General features: G+C 50.6%; 1 protein-coding gene across 1 annotated transcript; it reads right to left on the minus strand.

Moving 5' to 3' along the window:
- Window positions 1-4,715: 4,715 nt before the first annotated feature.
- LOC132381657 (zinc finger protein 850-like) lies at window positions 4,716-14,558 on the minus strand. Its single transcript, XM_059951261.1, has 2 exons — window positions 13,519-14,558; window positions 4,716-6,332 (listed from the first exon to the last, which is right to left on the minus strand). Exons 1-2 carry the CDS (start codon window positions 14,556-14,558, stop codon window positions 4,895-4,897), a joined length of 2,478 nt encoding a protein of 825 aa, XP_059807244.1. The 3' UTR covers window positions 4,716-4,894.
- Between the last annotated feature and the right edge of the window lie 2,629 nt (window positions 14,559-17,187).

Consider the following 17,187-nt stretch of genomic DNA (forward strand, 5'->3'; position numbering starts at 1 on the left):
TCCCGTCCGTGCTGCCCTCTAGTGTTCGCCGGACCAAGACAAACTCCGCTCCTGCTACTCAGGGACTTGGGCTGTATTATCTTTTTATTCTTTGTAACTGCATGTGTTTTTTTCCCTGAAATCCTAACGATACTAAACTGGGTGGCAGTGTGACATGCGAAGAGGACGTTAGGAGAATACAGGGAGACTTGGATAGGCTGGGTGAGTGGGCAGATACTTGGCAGATGTCATTCAATGTGAATAAATGTGAAGTTATCCACTTTGGAAGCAGGAACAAGAGGGCAGAGTATTGTCTTAACGGTGTAGAGTTAGGTAAGGGAGAAATGCAAAGCGACCTAGGAGTCCTAGTTCATCAGTCTATGAAGGTGAATGAGCAAGTGCAGCAGGCAGTGAAGAGGGCAAATGGATGTTGGCCTTTGTTACAAGGGGAATTGAGTACAAGAGCAAGGATGTCCTTTTGCATTTGTACAGGGCCCTGGTGAGACCACACCTGGAATATTGTGTACAGTTTTGGTCTCCAGGTTTAAGGAAGGACATTCTGGCAATTGAGGAAGTGCAGCGTAGATTCACTAGGTTGATTCCTGGGATGGCAGGGCTGTCTTACGCAGAGAGATTGGAGAGATTGGGCTTGTACACGCTGGAATTGAGGAGATTGAGAGGGGATCTGATTGAAACGTTTAAGATAATTAAAGGATTTGATAGGATTGAGGCAGGAAATATGTTCCAGATGTTGGGAGAGTCCAGTACCAGAGGGCATGGATTGAGAATAAGAGGTCAGTTATTTAAAACAGAGTTGAGGAAGAGCTACTTCTCCCAGAGAGTTGTGGAGGTGTGGAATGCACTGCCTCGGAAGACGGTGGAGGCCAATTCTCTGGATGCTTTCAAGAAGGAGCTAGATAGATATCTGATGGATAGGGGAATCAAGGGATATGGGGACAAGGCAGGGACTGGGTATTGATAGTGAATGATCAGCCATGATCTCAGAATGGCGGTGCAGACTTGAGGGGCTGAATAGTCTACTTCTGCACCTATTGTCTATTGATACGCACTATGTGCTGTGGGTAATGTGTTTTGTGTTTGGCTGTATTCCTGTAATGATAAACTGTTTGTCCCATCCCACACACAGGGCAATGAAACAGCCTTTCCGCAGTGTGAACTCACTGCTGGGTCAGCAGGCTGCATGAACGACTGAATCCCTTCCCACACTCAGAACAGCTTATTTTTCTCTTGCTTGTCTCTCCAGGTCAGACGATGCAGCGAATCAAACCCTCCACACTTCAAGCAGCGGGCGTCTGATCTCTCACGAAGACATGCTGATCGATTCTCAGGGCCCTGGATTCACGGGTTTCAATGAGAAGTTAAAACAAAAAGTGCCATTTCAACCACAAAGCTGGGGTGTGATGTGTATTTTTTCCCTAAGGATCGACAACTGATACAGGTTTTACAAAGGAAATATCTGGTTACTCCTTCAAAACCTTAAATAACTGTGCCCTCCTTTACTCTCTGTATACCCATGACTGTGTCACCACCCACAGCTCCAATCTGCTAATTAAATTAGCTGACAATTCCACACTGATTGGCCCTATCTCAGATAAAAATGAGGCAGCCCGCAGAGAAGAGGTCATCACCCTGACACAGTGGTGTCAAGAAAACAACCTCAATGTCAGAAAAAGAAAGGAGCTGGTTGTGGATTACAGGAGGAAGAGAGACAGGCTAACCCCCATTGACATCAATGGATCTGGGGCTGAGAGGGTGAACAGCTTCAAGTTCCTCAGCATAAACATCACTGAGGATCTCACGTGCTCTGTACATACCAGCTGTGGGGTGAAAAAGGCACAACAGCGTCTCTTTCACCTCAGACGCTTAAAGAAGTTTGGTATGGGACCCAAATTCTATGAACTTTCTCCAGGGGCACAATTGAGAGCATCCTGACCGGCTGCATCACTGCCTGGTTTGGGAACTGAACTTCCCTCAATCGCAGGACTCACAGAGAGTGGTGCAGACAGCCCAGTGCATCTGTAGCTGTGAACTTCCCACTGTTCAGGACATTTACAAAGAGAGGTGTGTGAAAAGGGCCCGGAGGATCATTGGGGACCCGAGTCACCCCAACCACAAACAGTTTCAGCTGCTACCCTCTGAGAAAAAGCAACACAGCATAAAAGCCAGGACCAACAGGCTCCGGGACAGCTTCTTCCACCAGGCCATCAGACTGATTAATTCATGCTGATAGAAGTGTATTTCTATGTTATATTGACTGTCCTGCTGGACATACTATTTATTATAAATGACTATAAATTGCACATTGCACCCGAAGACAGATGTAATGTGAAGATTTTTACTCACGTACATGAAGGATGTAAAGTCAATTCAATTTAGAATTTATTTTAATCCTACATCCATCCCACAACATGAGGGAGTAAAAAAAACTCTAATGGCTTGTAGAAAGAAGCTTTCTGTCCCCTCGCCTGCTGTTCCTGCAATTTGTGAGGATATCTCCAGGCTGGTTCATCCTGCACTGAACATGTGTCCCGGATTTCCTTGCTACAATTTGTGTGCTCTCTACTTACATCAGGGGTCCCCAGCCTGTTTTGCCATGGACCCCCACCATTAACTGAGGGGTCTGTGGCCCAGGGTTGGAACCCCTGATCTGATGCTGTCTAGTATCTCCACCACCTCATTCAAAGATTGAAGACATTCAAATGCTACTGAACTTACGTTCACCATGGAACGGGTGTGTTCCTGTGTCTCAGATTGCCTTACTCAAGTCAATGGGTGAAGGACAGCATTTCAGAGGAGGGGCGTAGCCTCTGGTGAGCTCTGTTACAGCGAGGCTCCACACAAAATGACAAATTCTCATCTTCTATCTCATCATAGTTCAGGCATCTGGAGTCAGCATCCAATTCCCTGCCCTGTCTACAGGTCTGGAACACAGAGGGTCAAGTTTACCGGTCAACCAGCTGTTTGGCTCGTTGTGTCTCCGATCACTTCCAGAGCTTAGCAGTCCTGGGCTTGCTCACTGCCCTGCCAGGAACACGCAGTATTTCCGTGGCTGCTCCCGGAGCTTTTCTGATTACTGCGACCCCCAGGTGATTGACAATGGTAAACTCAGTAATGGTCATGCCCAGGCAAGGTGATTAGACTTTCTCATTGGAGATTATTAAGTTCAGGAAGTTTGTGGTCTGAATGCTCAGGTCACTTGTTACCCAAGACAAATGTGTCTGTAATTATTATACACTCAGACAGAATAGAGGGAACAATGGCCTCACTTGGTAGGAGAGTCCAGAACCGGATAACATTCAACAAAGATGATCTGCTAAACTAAAAGTGCCAAAATAAATTTATTTTTCCCACACAGCTCTAATTGACATTTTAATTCACTGGAAGTCAGACCCGGTTCTTTCTTTCAGTCCCCAGTCTCAACTCTTCCCGTTATTGACTGAAGTATGGACATCAGCAGGGTCTGGATAACAGACCTGATCTCGATGTTCTACTTCAATTGGTAGAAACTTGCTTATCTACTTGTCTGAGAGTTAATCAATAAATTCATCATGCGAGATAAACTTGGATCTAGGTTTCTGGTCTGAGTCCCAAATCGTTAGATTTCACCAGCAAGGTATCGGCTGAAGACCCACTGTGTCCATTCCCCCCACCTGGCATTCCACTCACGCCCTGCGCGAAAAGCTGTGGTCAAGTCACGAGTGTCTGCTCCTCCACCCGCACTCCGAGAACTGGGCAGTTCGTCACTGTCCCAGCGATACGCATGCACCCCAGAAGCTCCCCAGGCACCATCGCTCAGCAGCGGACGATTCCCCAGGGCCTTCTGCAGATTGTGGGGAGTAATCCTCCCTCACTTGGGCTGCGGGCGCTGGTGCAGATGACCCACCCCTACCCGCTGCCGATCGTCCGGAGATCTTTGTCCACCGACAGCACTGGCACCTTTCGGTACAACCTTGGACTCCCGGCACCTGCGAAATCCATTCACAGTGATAGCAAATTCCGGTGCTCAGGGGATTCTGGGTAAGAACAGTCCCATTGAAAGTGTTTACATGCACACTACCTCCTGCCAAATCCCAGTCGATATTTTTCATAAGAACCCAGCCAGCAGTTTAACACACAGCAAGTGATATCAACAGTCAATGGAACTTTTTTCCTCTCAATCAGCCTCCAAATGTTGAAACTGTCATTTGTTGCCACGACCACCCCCAACCCCCATCCCCGCTCTGATTCCCTGTTCCTCATCTAATGCTCTTACCCCTGCCACGGTCCACTGCCCCAAACCCTGCCCTCTGCTGACCCGGCTGCATTAAACATCCAGCTAGTGGTTCCCCATTCTGCTTCAGACTTCAGAACACCGTGGCAAATTGAAACAACCAGCAGTGGGAGACGCCGGCCTGTGGAACCAGTGAAAGTGACCCGTAATGTTTTAAGAAGCTGGGAATAACCAATGTCGTTTTCTCTCGGCCCAGAGATTTGAGGGACAAAGAACATGTCAGACGTAACTGCAGAGAGCTCGTCTTAATCAGTCTGCAGAAAATTCAAGGGACACCTCTTTGCCCACAAACTGTTCGGTTATCTCAACAAAGGGAAATCGAAAGGTGGACGTCAGGAATGGATTTAGAAGGACAGTCGTGGAACAGAATCAAGCGCAGAGCCCAGTTGGGGTGAGTTGACCCCCTACTGTGCACTGGGTGTGGTGTAGATTCACTGAGACAGAGTTTAAAATAGAACTGATTTATTTCTCAGAATCACAATGTTAAACTCCAGTAACGGTGAACAATCGCTGAAGAAACTGCTCCCTCGCCCAGTGACCAGATCTGGGTGGGATGAGAAGCAGCAATCATTATAGTCTGACACAGTCATCTTTGATCGCCCCTGAATTCAGCAATCACGATGGTTAATCATCCAGCATCCTGCTCACTGAAACACTTTCTCCAGTTTGAACTTGCCAGTGTTTCACAAGGTGGGACAACTCAGTGCAGGTGAACGGCCTCTCCTCAGTGTGAACTTGCTGGTGTATCTGCAGGTGAGATGACTGGGCAAATCCTATCCCACAGTCTGAGCAGGTGAATGGCCGCTCCCCACTATGAACTTGCTGGTGTATCTGCAGATGAGATGACTGGGCAAATCCCATCCCACAGTCTGAGCAGGTGAACGGCATTGCCCAGGTGTGAACTAACTGGTGTGCCAGTAGGTCAGATGACCGAGTGAATCCCTTCCCACAGTCTGAGCAGGTGAACGGCCTCTCCCCAGTGTGAACTGACCGGTGTGTCTGTAGGTGGGACAACCGAGTGAATGCCTTCCCACATTCAGAGCAAATGAATGGCCTCTCCCCAGTGTGAACTGACTGGTGAGTCTGTAGGTGGGATGACCGAGTGAATTGTTTCCCACACTCTGAGCAGGTGAATGGCCTCTCCCCAGTGTGAACTCTCTGATGTACCTTCAATTGAGATGACTGAGTAAATGCCTTCCCACAGTCTGAGCAGGTGAACGGTCTCTCCCCAGTGTGGACTGACTGGTGTGTCTGTAGGTGGGATGACTGAGTGAATCCCTTCCCACATTCAGTGCAGATATACGGCCTCTCCCCGGTGTGAACTCTCTGGTGTGTCAATAGATCTGACGACCGAGTAAATCTCTTCCCACAAACGGAACAGATAAACGGTCTCTCCCCAGTGTGAACTCGCTGGTGTCTCTGCAGGTGAGATGGGTGGGTAAATCCCTTTCCACACTCAGAGCAGGTGAACGGCCTCTCCCCAGTGTGAACTCGCTGATGTATCTTTAGTTGAGATGACTGAGTGAATCCCTTCCCACAGTCTGAGCAGGTGAACGGCCTCTCCCCAGTGTGAACTCTCTGGTGTGTCAGCAGATCAGATGACCGAGTGAATCCCTTCCCACACTCAGAGCAGATATACGGCCTCTCACCTGTGTGAAATCGCACGTGTGTGAGCAGATCTGATGAGCGAGTGAATCTCTTCCCACAGACAGAACAGATAAATGGTCTCTCCCCAGTGTGAACTCGCTGGTGTGCCTGTAGGTGAGATGGGTGAGTGAATGCCTTCCCACATTCAGAGCAGGTGAACGGCCTCTCTCCAGTGTGAACTCGCTGATGTCTCTGTAGGTGGGCTGACTGAGTGAATCCCTTCCCACATTCAGAGCAGATGAACGGTCTCTCCCCGGTGTGAACTAAGTTGTGTGTCTGCAGGTAGGATGACCGGGTGAATCCCTTCCCACATTCAGAGCAAATGTACGGTCTCTCCCCAGTGTGAACTCGCTGGTGTCTCTGCAGTTCGGAAAAACGAATATATGCCTTCCCACAGTCCGAACAGGTGAACGGCCTCTCCTCAGAGTGAACTCGCTGGTGTCTCATTGCCCAGGATGAATTATATCCCTCCCACACTCAGAGCAGGTGAATGGCCTCTCCACACTGTGTACTCCCTGGTGTGTTGGTGGGTGGGCTGAGTGACTGAATCCCTTCTCCCACTGAGAGCTGACGAATGATATCTCCCTGCTCTCAATTCTCCAGGGGTGGGGGGGGGGCACCAAGTCAGATGAGAGACATACTGAATTCCTCGAACAATCAATGCAGATGAAGAACTGATCTCTGGTGAACAAATGCTGGTGTGTCCTCAGCACCCCAGTTCCGGTGGTTTTGACTGAATTTAAACAGAAAACTTCACTTAAAGATAAATCACGTTTTCATCTGCGATGAGATACCTTTTCATCTTCAAGGATTGACAATGGAAGATTTGGTGTTGCAAAGAAAATGTCTGCTCACTCCTTAAATGTCTGGTCAAGCACAGCAGAATTGACGTGTTGTGTTTGAGATTCCCGTACACAAATCGTTTGCTGTCTCCAACCTGTAAAAAGATTTACAGAAGACATCAGTGGGTGAAGGACAGCGTTTGAGATGAGATAATTTCAGTGTCTGTGGAGAGATCTGACATCACACTGTCACAGTGAGGTTCAACACAAGTTGGACGAACAACTCGTCGTCTGACTGGGCACGGACCAGGCGGCCAGACCGACCATCGAATTCTCTGACTGTTTGATTGTCCGTATCAGAATGGGCCATTTCTGCCCGTCATCAATCTGATACTTGGCTCAGATTTGCTTTCTCCATTGAAATTATTTCTAGTTCTGTGCGTGTCCACTGTGCCATAAAGAGCTCATCACATTACATGGCTGAACCTGGGGGCTTTCTAAGTATTCTGATCTCCCACCATTCTGGTGACTGACAGTGGTGACTCATCGGTGTCACAGCCAATGAATGTGAAGGGGAGGGCATTGGTCTGTCTCACTCAGATGTGGCACTTTTGTGATGTGAAAGCTACCGGTCACTGGTCACCCAGGATAAAGGTGTTTGATGTCACTATGTAGCCAGAGAGGGGAACGGTGAAAAAGGAGTTTTCACGGGGACTGGCATGGATGGAAGATCGGCTGATTGGCAGGAGGCAAAGAGTGGGAACACAGAGAGCCATTTCTGGTTGGCTGTCAGTGACTAGTGGTGTTCTGCTGGGGTCGGTCTTGGGATTGCTTCTTTTCACGTTAAATGTCAATGATGTGGATGAAGGAACTGATGGCTTTTTTGCCTCGTTTGCAGCCGATACAAAGAGAGATGGAGAGGGCTGGTAGTGTTCAGATAGCAGAGAGTCTGCAGAAAGACTTTGAGAGGATGGGCAAAGAGGTGGCAGATGGAATACTTTATCAGGAAGTGTAATGTTCACCACTTTGTAGAAGGAATAAAGGCCTGTATCTCACTGAAACCTATCCAATATTAGACAGTCAAGATAGCATGGATGTAGAGAGGATGTTACCTATAATGGGGGAATCTCGCACCAGAGGGTACGGACTTAAAATAGAGGAGCGTTCATTTGGAACAGAGAGGAATTTCTTTAGCCAGCAAGTAGTGAATGTGTGGAATTCATTGCCGCAGACGGCTGTGGAGGCCAAATCATTGGGTACATTTAAAACGGAGGTTGATATGTTCTTGGTTAGTCAGGGCATCAAAGTTTACAGCGAGAAGGCAGTGGAACGGGGTTGAGGGCGATAATCAATGAACCATGATGGATTTTCAGAGCCGAGTGGCCTATGTCTAATGGTTTTGTGTTCTTAAGGGTAAAAAGTTCCAGAACAACAGGCGGTAGAACGAAGGTGATTTTCTAAAGAACTAAAGCTGGCGTAACGATTCTCTCTGTTCACTCTGCAGCGCTAACTCACATCTTCAGTGACTGAAACGGACTTCAGCTGCCATTAACCCGGAACTCCAGTTTTGTTCCGAGTCTGAGGGATGCATCCGCTCCCATCCCCTCCGCCACCGGCGGGGGAAGCGCTGGAAGTGTCCCCCGTGTCGGTCACTTTCCCCGGGGAACGTCAGGACCAGATGCCCGGGGGGTCACGGTCCCCGCAGTGCGCATGCGTCATAGAAATGGCGCCAGCACCTTCGCTCATCAGCCCCAAATTCCCCGGGGCCCGGGGTGGAGGAAGGGGCAAAACTGTCCCGAGGTGCGGGGCCGCGGTGTGTCCACAGCTCGCAGCAATTCTCCCTCATTCGGGGTTGCGGGCCCGATGATATAAGACGCCCCCACCCGGAAACCAGCTCCTACCTGCCACCGACCATCCAGACTCCTCTGTCCACAGGACGCATGCGCGATGTACGGAAAACAGGAAATCTTTACGCCTGCGCGTTTGACCGTTGGGTCACGCCGGGCGTATTCTGACACGCGAGGTTATCTGGGTAGGCAAGGTACCATTCAAAATGTAGGCAAGCCACAGACACACACAAAATGCTGGTGGAAGACAGCAGGCCAGGCAGCATCTAAAGGGAGAAGCACTGTCGATGTTGGAGTCCTGACGAAGGGTTTCGGCCCGAAATGTCGACAGTACTTCTCCGTATAGATGCTGCCTGGCCTGCTGTGTTCCACCAGCATTTTGTGTGTGTTGCTTGAATTTCCAGCATCTGCAGATTTCCTCGTGTTTGACCAGGCAAGCGCCGGTTTCCCTCTGCCTCATGCCTCAAAACCAATCATTGTTTTTATGTGCAATACTCCGCAGCTACTGTAATGCAGCACGCTCACATAAACAATATAGCTCCTGAATCCCACCTGACCCAATGCAGTTCCCCAAGTCTTCATTTAATTCCCCAAATTCCAACGTAATAACAATTCCCTTCCCCAAATCTCCACTCAGTTCCCCAAATATTCGTTTAATCCTAATTTAATTCCCTGGACCTCCACTTATCAACAGTTCAATCTTCTAAACCCCCAAATACTGTAATTCCAACACGATTCTTCAAGTCCCATTCACCATCAATGCAGCTTCCCAAATTCCCAGTTAGACATTCAAACCAAGGTAGGAGCATGGTGAATGGCAAAGCACTGACGATACTCCAAGAGAAGGTGGGAGGGGTGAATGGGTAAGGGGATTCCTCAGAAATGCAGGGAAGGACGGCAACTCAAAGACAGGGAGGTGAGGTGGGGAATGAGTGACCCAGAGATGGGGAGTAGGGAAGAGAGGGGCAATGACCAGTACATAAGGGAGTGAGGAAGGGGGTGACCTGTTGAATCTGGAGGGGGGAAGGGGGTAACCTAAAGACCAGGGAGTGTCTGGGGTAATAGGGAGGAGGTGGAAGGGGAAGACCCACAGACGTGTTAGAGGGGCAAAGCGGATGAGCAGAGACCCTGGGCTGTGGGGTGAAGGGGGCAACCTGGAGTCGGACAGCAATAAACCAGAGACGGTGAGGGGAGGGGAAAGGGGCCGGGTCTGGGGAGAGGGAAACGGGTAGTCCCTTGACAAGACAGAAGGGAAGTAGGTAACCGACAGAGGAGGGGGAGGTGGGGGGGGGAACAGGAGGCCGGTGGGGGGGGACTGTGGAAGGAGCTGCAGGGAGAAGGGGAGGGGCAACCCGTAGACAAGGGTGGTGCATAAAGTGGCGACCAAGTGAAGGGGGTGGGGGGGTCCCAGAGATGGGACACGAGACATGAACAGAGGATGAGACAAAAGAGGGGGAGTGAGGAGTGAAGAGAGCGACCCAGAAATGGGAGAGTGTCGGAGGGGGGGGTGTTGGGGGAGGTACCAAGACATGAGAGAGGGGCAGTGAGTAGCAGGGAGGTGAAAGGAGCGATTCAAGATGGACGAGGAGTTGGTTACGAGGGCAGGTGAGGAGGGGACCCACTGACGGGTGGCGAGGTAGTAAGGGCCGATCCACAGAAAGGCTGATCCAGAAATGTGGCGCAGGGACAGAGATGAGGGGACGATGCTGCCCGGGGTGGGAGCGGGAAGACGGAGGGGGAGGGGGGCCGGGACAGTCGGTGAGGTGCTGGTTTGTCTAGGGCTTGGTGTGCAATAGGCGTCACAGGGTAGAATTCAGATCCTGCTGCTGTTTTACCCACAGGCACGTTTTCCCATTTCTGTAACACGCACTGGACCGTAGTCCCGGTGCGCAAGTAAATAAAGTTTGAAGGAAGAGCGAGCGCAAGTTGTCGGAGACCAGGTGATCGGTGACGTCACTTCACCCAGAGCGGTGACCGTCACGACAGGGACAGACTGAGGGGAGCGGCAGGGATGGATTGAAGGGGAACAGAGAGAGAGATACAAGAACATCACTACGGGGACAGACTGAGGGGAGCGGCAGGGATGGACTGAAGGGAAACAGAGAGACAAGAACATCACTACGGGGACAGACTGAGGGGAGCGGCAGGGATGGACTGAAGGGAAACAGAGAGACAAGAACATCACTACGGGGACAGACTGAGGGGAGCGGCAGGGATGGACTGAAGGGGAACACAGAGAGAGAGAGAGAGATACACGAACATCACTACGGGGACAGACTGAGGGGAGCGGCAGGGATGGACTGAAGGGGAACAGAGAGAGAGAGAGAGAGAGAGAGATACACGAACATCACTACGGGGACAGACTGAGGGGAGCGGCAGGGATGGACTGAAGGGGAACACAGAGAGAGAGACAAGAACATCACTACAGGGACAGACTGAGGGGAGCGGCAGGGATGGGTTGAAGGGGAACAGAGAGAGAGAGGAAAAAACCATTTCTACAGGGTGGTGGGACAAACAGACCAGGAACACCAACAGAGGGGCGGAATGGCCTCTCTAATGTAATAAACTATGCTATGGAGTCAGTCAGGATCAGAAACACAAAATTTAAAATAAAACTGACTTATTTACGACAGATCCACAATATTTAACTGCAGACCGATTAAAGGCTGATATCATCGGGACAAACCTCTCCCGTGCCGGGTGACCTGGAGGCGGTGTCGCCCCGCGTTCCTGCGGGGTTGGGGGCCGGTCTCTCCCGTCTGCGCTGCCCCCTAGTGTCCGACCAGTGGAATGACAATCTGGATCGTGTGTGCCTTTGTTCCTCCGCAGACAATTGAGAACCGCTTGTTCTCGCCGACAACATCCACCGATCATAAACTACAGCGCATGTCACTCAGGGACTTGGGTGAAATATACATCTTTTGTGTGAATGTATGTTTACCTGCTATCTTATATGTGCCTTGTGCTGTTTCTGTTGGTTTCCACCTCGGCCCCAGCCTAACACTTTCATTTGACCGTATTCATTGATGGTTGAATGATAATTAAACGAACTTGTAGAGCTTAACAGTTCTGGACATGTCCCACTGCCCTGCTCGGAGCACACAGTGTTTACACGGCTGCTCTTGGAGATTTTCTGGTCACTGTGACCCCGAGGTGATTGACAGTGGTGGAATCGGTAGTGGCAATGTCAGTGAGTGTCAGGGGTAGGTGGTCAGACTATCCCGTTGGAGATTGTTAAAGTGTGGAATTGTTGTGCTCTGAATACTCCAGGTCAGTTGTCCCCCAGGACTGAGGGGTTTGTTATCTTTGTGCACCCAGACAGGACAGAGGCAACAATGTCCAGAACCAGACGATGCTCAGCAAAGGTGATCTGTGAGGGACCAAGAGCATTGCAAGTGGTTTCTTTATCCCGTTCAACTCTAACTGACATTTAAGTTCACGGGAAGTCGGACCTAGTTCCTCCTTTCAGTCCTCAGTCTCAACCACTCCCATTATCTATCGAGATATGGACATCAGCCAATTCGGGACATTGGACCTGATCTCACCGTTCCACTCCAATTGGCAGAAAATCGCTCGTCTACTTGTCTGAAAGGTGCAATGTACGAGAGATAAACTTGCAGCTACATTTTTGGCCAAGCCGCAGATCCTCAGATTTAGATCCCATCATCTCAGCTGTGCCTGGAAGGCTGACTGCACCCATTCCCTTTGCCTGCCGTTCCAGACACACCCTGCGGCCGCTCAGCAGAGGGAATGGCCTGTCCATCACAGACCCAGCGATACGCACACACCCCAGAAGTTGCAGCAGGGCCCCGAGCAAAGGGTGGGGCAGCAGGATGGGGAATGTCTCGGGGGCAGAGCCATGGTGTTTCTGGAGCAGGCAGCAATTGCCCCTCAGTCAGGGTGCGGGCCCTGCTGCTGATGAACCCCCACCCCTGCCTACTGTCAATTGTCCAGAGCCTCTTGTCCTCCGAGTGTAACGTACTTTTCAGCTCGACCTTGTACTCTCGACAGCGGCACACTCGATCCAGGATCACTGAAGGTAAACTCTGAAACACAGAGATGCCTGGGGGGGAATCAATGCCACTGGGAGCGTTTACAAGCACTGGCACCAATCCCGTCCGTATTTTATGGGAACAGCAATGAAACCCAGCAAGATCCCTCAACAAATATACTCAATATCAACAGGCATGGTGAGTATTAACAGACAAAGATAATACAATCTTTTTTCTCTGTCACTCAGACTCCAAACAGCCCGAAACCCTTCCCAGTGCTGACCCATCTCTGGTTTCTGACCCTCCACTGATCATCCAGATAATGGTCCCCCCCCCCCCACTCCGCTGGCAAGTTTAGAGGACTGTGGAGTTTACGAGCAGCCCAGTTGTGCGAGACGCAGGCCTTTAGCAGTGAAAGTGACCCATGGTGTTGAGAAGGGCCGAAGTCAGTCTCCCTCAGCACTGAGGCACAAAGAACACGACAGACATAACCGCAGTGAGCTGGTCTTCAGTCTGCGGGGAATTTAAGGGCAGCCTCTTCACCCACAGAGTGGTGACCACTGGGGACCCCTCACCACAGGGAGAGTGAGAGGTGAACAACAGGGACTGTCGTGGAACAGAAGCATTGGTAGGGGCCAGTTGGGCTAATCCGACTCTCTCCTCTACACTGGACATGCTGTAGGTTCACTAAACACCTGAGACAAAGTTTAAAATAGAACTCGTTTATTTGTAACAGACCCTGGACGTTGAACTGCAGCCTCACGTCGGAGGAAGAGGCTCCTGCCAGGCCTGGTGACCAGGGAGCAGACGGGCTGTGATGAGCAGCAGCAATCATCGCAGAGTCTCACACCAACAGTCACTTCTCAAACCTGCCTCCAGCAGCCAGCTTATTTACACTTTCCCCAGCGTGAACTCGCCGGTGTTTCACAAGGTGGGACGCCTGAGGGAATCCCTTCCCGCACACGGAGCAGGCGAACGGCCTCTCCCCGGTGTGGATTCGCTGGTGGGTCAGCAGGTCAGACGACCGAAGGAATTCCTTCCCACACACGGAGCAGATAAACAGTCTCTCCCCACTGTGAACTCGCCGGTGCGTCTGCAGGTGAGACGACTGAGTAAAAGCCTTCCCGCAGTCCGAGCAGGTGAACAGCTTCTCCCTCGAGTGAACTCGCTGGTGTCTCGTCACGTGGGAGGAGTGAGTGAATCCCTTCCCGCACACAGAACAGGTGAACGGTCTCTCCCCCGTGTGAACTCGCTGGTGTACCTGCAGGTGAGATGATTCAGGAAATGCCTTCCCACAGACCGAGCACCCGAACAGACTCTCCCCAGAATGAAGTCGCTGGTGTTTGACCAGGTAGGACGACCGAGCGAATCGCTGGCCACATTCAGGGCAGGTGAACGGCCTCTCCCCAGTGTGAACTTGCTGGTGTGTCTGCAGGTTGGATGACTGAGTGAACATCTTCCCGCACACGGAGCAGGTGAACGGCCTCTCCCCAGTGTGAACTCGCTGGTGAGTCACAAGACGGCATGAGTGAGTGAATCCCTTCCCGCACACGGAGCAGGTGAAAGGTTTCTCTCCCGTGTGGGCTCGCTGGTGTAACTTCAGCTGAGAGGAAAGAGTGAATCCCTTCCCACAGTCCGAGCAGGAGAACGGCTTCTCGCCAGAGTGAACCCGCTGGTGTGCCAGTAGGTTCGATGACCGAGTGAATCCCTTCCCACAGTCCGAGCAGGTGAACGGTCTCTCTCCGGTGTGAACCGACTGGTGTGTCTTTAGGTGGGATGACTGAGTGAATCCCTTCCCACAGTGTGAGCAGGTGAATGGTCTCTCCCCAGTGTGAACTCGCCCGTGTGTCAGCAGGTCAAATGACCGAATGAATCTCTTCCCACACACGGAGCAGGTGAACGGCCGCTCGCCGGTGTGAACTCGCTCGTGTGTCAGCAGATCAGCGGACCGAACGAATCTCTTCCCACACACGGAGCAGGTGAACGGTCTCTCCCCAGCGTGAACTCGCTGGTGTGTCATCACGTGGGATGAGTTAGTGAATTGTTTCGCAAACACAGAACAGTTCAATGGTCTCTCACCCTTGTGAACTCACTGTGTGTCTGCGGGTGGGCTGACTGTGTAAATCTCGTCCCAGCAATCAGTGAACGGCTTCTCGTCGCTGTGAATTATCTGATGTATCTTCAGTTTGAGTGAGAGAGTGGATTGCTTCCAACGGTCAGAACAGATGAACCATTTCACAATGTGTGAACTTGCTGATGGATCTTCTGGCTGGATGGCTGAGTTTATCCCTCCCACAGTCAGGGCTGGAGAGTGGCCTCTCCACACTGTGAACCCCCTGGTGTGACTGCGGGTGGGTTGAGCGAGTGTATCCCTCCCACACTGAGAGCAGGTGAATGATATCTCCCCGCTATCAATTGTCTGGCAATTCACCAAGTCAGTTGTTAGTCAGAGTGAATCCCGTGTCAAATCAATGCAGTTGAAGAACTGATCTCTGGGGAACAAATGCTGGTGTGTTCTCAGCACCCCGGTTCCAGGGGATTTCACTGAGTTAAAACAGAATGTTTCCTTTCAGACACAAAACGCAGGTCCAGCTGGGATGAGACACATCTTCATCTCCAAGGATCGACAACTGATCGATCGGTGCTACAAAGGAAATATCTGGTCACTCTTTCAATATCTGGTCAGACACAAAGGAACTGACGTGTTGTTGTGCTTGAGATTCCCATACACAAATTCTTTGTCATTTCTATCCTGTAAAAAGATTTAGAAAAGACATCAGTGGGTGAAGGACAGCGTTTGAGATGAGATAATTTTAGTCTCTGTGGTGAGATCTGACATCACACTGTCACAGTGAGTTTCAACACAAGTTGGAGGAAAATCTCATCTTCTAACTGGACACGGATCAAATTCTCAGACTGTTTTTCTGCCTGTATTAGAATTGGCCATTTCTGCTCGTCTGGTATCGGCTCTCTCTCCATCAGTACTAGTACGAGGTCTGGTTGTGTCGCACAGCACGACAAAGGTCACATGATATTACACGGCTGGTCCTGGAGACGTTCTAATTAGTCTGACCCCGCCCCCACCAGGTGATTGACAGCGGAGAAACTCATCAATAGTAATGCCAGTTTATATGGGGGAGGGACAGTAAACTTTCTTACTGGAGACGGCTAACATGTGGGTGGCATTTTTGTGATGGGAAAGTTGCAGGTCATTTGTTACCCAGGACAAAGGTGTTTGATGCCACTATGCACCAGAGAGAACGTTCTCAGGGATCGAAAGGTCGGAAGGTTAAACAAAGGTTATTTTCTAAAGAAGCCAGAGCAGGTACAACGATTTTGTGCAGCATTAAATGACATTTTAACCGACTGGACGGTAGACCCAGGAACCTTTTATCAGACCTCAGTCTCACAGAAATGAGTCAATTAACAAGATTTGGACATCAGACCAAATTTTGGACCATTGTCCAAAGTTTCAATTCATGCATACAATTGCTAATAAATTCTCTGATGCAAAGATCTTGTTTTTTAATGAGGCATTAAATGACGTTTTAAGTGACGGGAATGCAGACCCAGTACCTTGCTACCAACTGATTCTGGGCATTGGATCTGATCGTAATGTTCGTGTTCTGATTCAATTTACGCACAAAGCATAAATCTCTACAACAACGTACACAAAATGCTGGTGGAACACAGCAGGCCAGGCAGCATCTATAGGGAGAAGCGCTGTCGGCGTTTCGGGCCGAGACCCTTCGTCAGGAAGGGTCGACAGTGCTTCTCCCTATAGATGCTGCCTGTGTTCCACCAGCATTTTGTGTGCGTTGTTGTTTGAATTTCCAGCATCTGCAGATTTCCTCGCGTTTGTTGCATAAATCTCTAAGCCACTTCGTCTGAAAGCTGCCTTCGAAGTGCTTCACCCCTGACCAACTCGGAAGTATATTTTTGCCCCGAGTTCCAGCTCCTTGGATTTGGACAGCTAGTGTCCGGGAGATCATCCGCCACTCTCTCATTCTCCCCTGGGCTCGGGTTTGGATCGAGGGTCAGAGGGACAGGAGGAGAACTGGGACTGTCCGAGGGTTCGGGACCACACTGTGTCCGCAGCTCACTGTAGTTGACCGTCGGTCGGGGTGCGGACGCCGGTGACAATGAGACCCCCGCCCGGAGCCCGGAACCCGGAACCCCGCTCCTACCTGCCGCCCATTCTCCGGAGCCTTTTGTCCACCGAGCGCATGCGCGATGTTCGGGCCGGACATGCCCCTCTATGCGCCTGCGCACTTGTTTCACTGTTTACCGACTGCGCCTTCTGAACCGCGGCGATTTCTGGGTAAGGACGGTGCCAGTGACAGTGTCGGGAGGGGCCGGCCTCCCTCCGCCTCATCTCTCAAATGGAGGCAATGAAACCCTACTGAGGTTGTCTTGTTCTGTCTGCAGAACGTCATGCAGGAAAGTCAAGGTCTTTTCACTCAGAGTAGTGACTGTTTGAAACCCATCATCACAGTGAGAGCGTGTAGTGAACAGCATGGATGGATTTAACAGGGCCGATGTGGAACAGATGGGCTGAGTGGCCTCTTTACAGTACATTCGGTGTGTGACAGAGACATTAAGAACCTGAGACGCAGCATTTAAAACATAACCTTTATTTGTCATGATCC

The sequence above is a fragment of the Hypanus sabinus genome, chromosome 26 (genome assembly GCF_030144855.1).
Source record: "Hypanus sabinus isolate sHypSab1 chromosome 26, sHypSab1.hap1, whole genome shotgun sequence".
NCBI lineage: Eukaryota > Metazoa > Chordata > Chondrichthyes > Myliobatiformes > Dasyatidae > Hypanus > Hypanus sabinus.